At 66.2% G+C, this 5,225-nt stretch overlaps 1 protein-coding gene across 1 annotated transcript; it reads right to left on the bottom strand.

Moving 5' to 3' along the window:
• Window positions 1–278: 278 nt before the first annotated feature.
• MNEG_13734 (Fatty acyl-CoA reductase 1) lies at window positions 279–5,100 on the bottom strand (the record flags this gene model as incomplete). The annotated part of the gene is made up of 10 exons (XM_014037794.1): window positions 279–541; window positions 948–1,114; window positions 1,393–1,458; window positions 1,849–1,934; window positions 2,255–2,557; window positions 2,910–3,088; window positions 3,384–3,520; window positions 4,335–4,408; window positions 4,656–4,850; window positions 5,086–5,100. The coding sequence occupies 10 exons, from the start codon at window positions 5,098–5,100 to the stop codon at window positions 279–281; spliced, it is 1,485 nt and encodes a 494-aa protein (XP_013893248.1).
• Between the last annotated feature and the right edge of the window lie 125 nt (window positions 5,101–5,225).

The raw sequence follows: 5,225 nt of genomic DNA, 5'->3' as shown, positions 1-5,225 counted from the left end.
GGTCGGGGGGCTGCGCCACGGCGGCCGCCTTGGGCTCTCTTGCGCGCGGCCCACAGGGTCCAAGCAGCGCGCCGATCCTCGAGCTGTTGTCAACCACACAGCCCCACCCAACCCTCCCAGCATCACCCCGGTGCAGAGGCACATCAGCGCGCTCTCTCTATTCCTCCTCCAATCCCCACTGTCACCCCCCCACACACACACACACTCACTCGTACACGCACACGAACACTCACACACACACACACACACACACACACACAGAGCAATGTGTGCACAACTCACCACTGGGACTCAACGTAGCTGATGGGGTAGGTGGTGCTGGTGGCCGCGTGCACGATGAGCGGCCCCAGCGCCGCGCCGTCGGCCATGACGGCCGCGGCCATGCCCCCGACGCTGCCCGACCCCGGCACGCCGGCGCCGCCCAGGCCGCCGTCGCTGATGGCGGGGTCGAAGTAGCCGTCGATGTGCACGCGCGCGCTGGTGGCGGCGGCGGTGGACACGACCGCGGCGGCGACCATGTCGGCGGGCACGACATCCCACACTGCGCGGGAGCAGGCGTGGTGGGGTGCAGTGGGGTGTGGGTGGGTGGGGTGTGGTGGGGTGTGGTGAGGTGTGGTGGTGGGGTGTGAGCGTGCGAGTTTTAAAGGGACAGCAACAAAGGCTGCGCGCTGGGGCAGGCGAGGGAGGGGCGGTCACGCTACTTGGGAGCGTGCACTTACACTGTGTGTATGATGCACGCCAGGGGTTGAAGTCGTTGGCAAAACCAGGCACAAACGACAGCATTACGCCAACAATTGTGCGACAATTCTAGAGATTGTGCTCAGTCCTTGTGCGCACAATCCAACACACACACACACACACACACACACACACACACACACACACACACGCACACGCACACGCACCCGCACCCGCACCCGCACCCGCACACACACACAGACCCTCACCGTTTGTGGGCATCATCGCAAAGGAGTCCAGCGTATCGTACAGCCCCACGGCCTGCGCCAGCGCCTGCCCGCCCGGCCCCGCCAGGCTGCCGCTGTAGCCGGGGTAGGGCGCCCCTGCGAGGCCGCAAACCATGGATGGGCGCACAATGGCCACGGGCAGCCCGCCACTGCAGGGCGGGGGCGTGGACGGTGGTGGCGGTGATGATGGTGATAGGAGGGGGGAGGGGCGTCCTGACCCATGTCACATGCAGGAGCCCGAGCTGACAAGGGCGCTTACAAGCTGCACCGCGGCACGCAGTGGGAGGCGAAACGCTCGCTGCCCGCGCGTCGGCGGGCGCAGAGCGCTCAGTTGCGAGGCGAGGTTGGGCAGTCGACACGGCGGTGCTGCGCGGGCAGGCCTGCTCTGCACATGCGCGGTAAGGTGTGTGTGTGTGTGTCTGCTCACGCGTGGAACTGGGCCACCAGCTTCTCTGTGAGGTTCTTGCCCAGGGTGTACGTGTTGGGGAAGCCCCTGCGGGACCACGGGGCGCGGAGGCGGCCGGGGTGGGTCCACAAACGCGGCAGGGGCGCCGCGCTGGGCGGGCGCTCTGGCGGCAGCGGCGCCTTGGATTCGTGCACGGAGAGGCCTCTCTCCACCCTCCTTTGCCATGCGTCCAGCTGCCCGCCCCCCCCTCAGGCGCCCGGGCCACCCCTGCTGCCGCTCATGCGCGCCGTCCATTCCCAATTGTCCATCCCCCGGCCTTTCGGCCCCTCTTCCCTGCGTGCGTGGCCCCTTTCTCTCACACTCACACACACACACACACACACACACACACACACACACACGCGCGCGCGCACACACAAAGCAGCATGACAGCAGCCGCAGCGCCAGCAGCAGCTAAAGGGCGGGGGCGGCACCCACCACATGTCCAGGTACATCTGTGCGCGCACGTTGGCTGACTCTGGTGTGAGGCTCATGAGGTCCTCCACCAGGGAGCCGCTGTCAACCTTTGGTTTGCGGGGAAGGGTGTTGGGGGGTTGGGCGCGGGGAGAGCGGGGAATGGCATGGGCCGTCCCAAAAGGAGGGCAGCGAGAGGGCGGATGCGTTTGAGAGGAGGCAGGGCAGGGGCTGCCAGCGCGCGACCCACTCCGGCCCTGTAAGCGCGGCTGTTCACGCCTGCTGATACTCCCCCCCGCCACGGACGCACATCCCAGCAACACTCCCGCGCGCAGCAGCTGAAGTCCTTTAAGCGCACGACGGCGACGTGCGCACGCGCTCGCGCCCGTCGCAGCCGCGCCGCCAATCATAGCGCCCCCCTGGCGCCCACCTCCTGATTGCCAAACATCAGAGGGTAGATGACCTCGTCCACGCTCGCGCCCGGCGGCTGGTTCACGTTCGCGTGCGCCGCCGACAGGTGCACCATCGCCCGCAGCCGCGCCATCCGCGCCGCGAGCAGCAGCAGGCGCTTCGTGCCGAGGTAGTTGCTGCTCAGCGTGCGCTGCACGTCGGCCTCGGCCTCGATGATGGAGGCGCAGTGGACGACGTGCTGCACGTCACTCGTGAGGGTGGCCGCGTCGTCGGGGGACAGGCCCATGTTCTCCTGGGTCAGGTCGCCCTCCATAAGCACCACCTGGGCGGATTGCAGGGGGATGGGAAGTACATGGCAGTACGGTACGCGGCCGGGGCAGGCAGGCTGGCGGATGGGGAGGGGCGGCCTGGCCGGCGCGTGGCGCGAGGGAGGGGGGGGCGGCGCGGCGCGCACTTCCGCGCCGGAGGGCGGGTTGCCGCGGGCGGCTGGACGGCCGGCGGCGGGCGCCGGCCGCAGGCGCCTGCGTGGCCTCGAACAGATGGCGCACGCAGCCGTCAAACCAACACCTTCGTCGATGAACGCACCGCTTGCGCGCTGGGCCCAGGCACTCCACACGCCCCAACTGCGGGGCCGCACACAGGTCGGGCCGCCCGACCTCTGCCCCCCCCCTTACCTTGGACACCAGATCCCCCTTGTCCCTGATTTGATGGAATAGCCCGCTGTGCAGCAGCCGCTGCACACGCTCGCGCGCGCTGGAGCCGCGCTTGCCGCGCGCCAGCACGTAGATGCGCCCGACGTTGGTGGTGCGCAGCAGCAGCTCCACCACGAGTGACCCGATGAAGCCGGTCGCGCCTGCGTGCGGCACGCAAATGGGGGGCGCAAGGCGCGAAGTCGCGAAGATCGGTCTGTGGCCGCGCGGCGCATGGGGCAGGGGGCCGTGCGGCCGGCGGGCACGCCCGCGCTGCCGGTTGCCCGGGCGACACCTGGTGAGAGGGGCGGGAACGCAGCAACCCCTGGCAGGGTCCGAGCCTGCATGGTACCGCGCAGGGAGACTCAAAACGCTCCAAAGCGTCGATTACTTCTGTCAAGAGGACCCCGGACCCGCCAGCACTGCATACATCCCCCGTGCTGCCCGAGTGGGCCCCACCTGTCACGAACACCGTCGCGCCCTCAAACTCTTTGCGCACGGAGTAGCGCGATATCTGGCCAAAGGGCGAGAAGTCGTCTCCTTCGCCTCCCAGACCCAAAGACTTTAGCGCTTGATCGGCGCGCTCCGCCAAAGGGCTGGAGTCGTGGTCATGGTCGGCCATCACGGCCTGATTTTTGACGAAGTCCTACCCCCCACTGAAGGATGATCTGCTGGCGATGGGTCGTGCACACTTCGATCGGATTACGAGCAGATCCAATCAGAACAACGTAGTTTGGGTTGAATTGCTCTTCTGTTGAAATTGCCAGCCCTGAGCCGCCTCAGGGGGCCACGATGGTGAGCGAGTGACGAAGGCGGCGCTGTTGAGCAGCCACGACTCCAACTCCCAACTGCAGTTGTGTGTGTGCGCACGTTTGCGCTTGCCTGCACGCAAGAATGTAGCAATGTGTTGTCCAAACCTCAAGGGCAGTTGGACTCCCTTGGCAGAAGATCAGGGCATCGCAAGGCACACCCAGCACTGCTGCTGACACATCAATGTGTCCATGGGTGCCGCTATGTTGACTCTTGTCGGCAAACCCCTTGCGACCACTGGGTTTATGATCATACTTGATCCAGCTTGGTGGGCAGCTGATGAAAACCCTCTATCGTGTTTGCGGCTTGCTGAGCACACCAGCACTCAGCAAAAAAGTATGGGACCCTGGCACAACCTCTTGGAAAGCTTGATTACCATCATGGAGGGGCACGGCCCTGGAGGAGGTCACCAAGCTGTCAGCTGCTCGTAATTGATAGACTCACACACGAACCTGTGGTGAAGCGTGTTAGCGGGCCGTTGCAGGGTTTGAGCGCAAACGCTGCTGGACCAAGAGCGCACACGCTGCTGGACTGCCAACACGCTCTGCATGCCCGTGATCCCCGCCATCGCACCTGGCGGGGCATCACGCCATGGCCCACCTGTGCATGCGCGCCTCGAACTGCCCTGTGTACACAAAGTGCCGCCACAGGTCCTCCTTGCCGCTCCCCAGCACCTGCGCCGAGGGCGGTGCAAGGGTTTGCAGGGTCACGCACCTGCCTGTTTTGCATGGGCCCGTGCGCAGCCCTGGAAGCGCGGGGCGCGACCAATTGCAGACGGGAAACAGACATGTGCGCTTGCGTGTGTGTGTGTGTGTGTGTGTGTGTGTGTGTGTGTGCGGCCATACACACACGCACGCACGCATGCACACATGCATCCATGGGATTTACAGGGCACGGCCAACGGGCGTCCCACCGGCCCACCTTCAGGTCAGGGTTCTCTTCCACGTAGTAGTCAAAGTCGAAGCAGCGGCCGCCCCGTGCGCGCATCTCCAGCACGCGCGGCGCCTTGAACCTCGCGGGGTCCTCCGCGTACTCGTTGGCGGCCAGGGCAGCCGCTGACGTCAGGTTGTGCGGCCGCGCCCCGCCGGCGCGCTCGCGCTCGGCCGCTCGCTCGGCCTGGAATTGTTGAAGAGTGTATGTGTGTTAGGTGCGAACGGAGGAGGGGTGTGAGTGGCTGGCAGATGCGCTAGCCGAGGGGGAACAAGTGTGGTCAGCCACTGTGCTGGGAGCCGCCTGGCCGCAGCACGAGGGGCACGCACCTGCCCTTGATTCAGCTGGCATCCCTGTGGCTGCTCAGGCCTGCGCCACTCCGGCGCTGCCCTCACGACGTCATCGCATGTGCGATGAGGACATCGGCCGAGGCCATGACCGGCCCTCTCCGATGTCTTACCCTCCAAGTCCACGCAAATCCCCACTCCCACCACCATATGCCTGCCTATCTGCCCCCTCCCCAAAGCCCCTCGCTCCGCACCGCGCCCCTATACCCCCACC

Source organism: Monoraphidium neglectum, assembly GCF_000611645.1.
Source record: "Monoraphidium neglectum strain SAG 48.87 unplaced genomic scaffold scaffold04013, whole genome shotgun sequence".
NCBI lineage: Eukaryota > Viridiplantae > Chlorophyta > Chlorophyceae > Sphaeropleales > Selenastraceae > Monoraphidium > Monoraphidium neglectum.
Note: the sequence above shows the minus strand (reverse complement) of the source record. Positions and strands in the feature narration are given on the sequence as shown.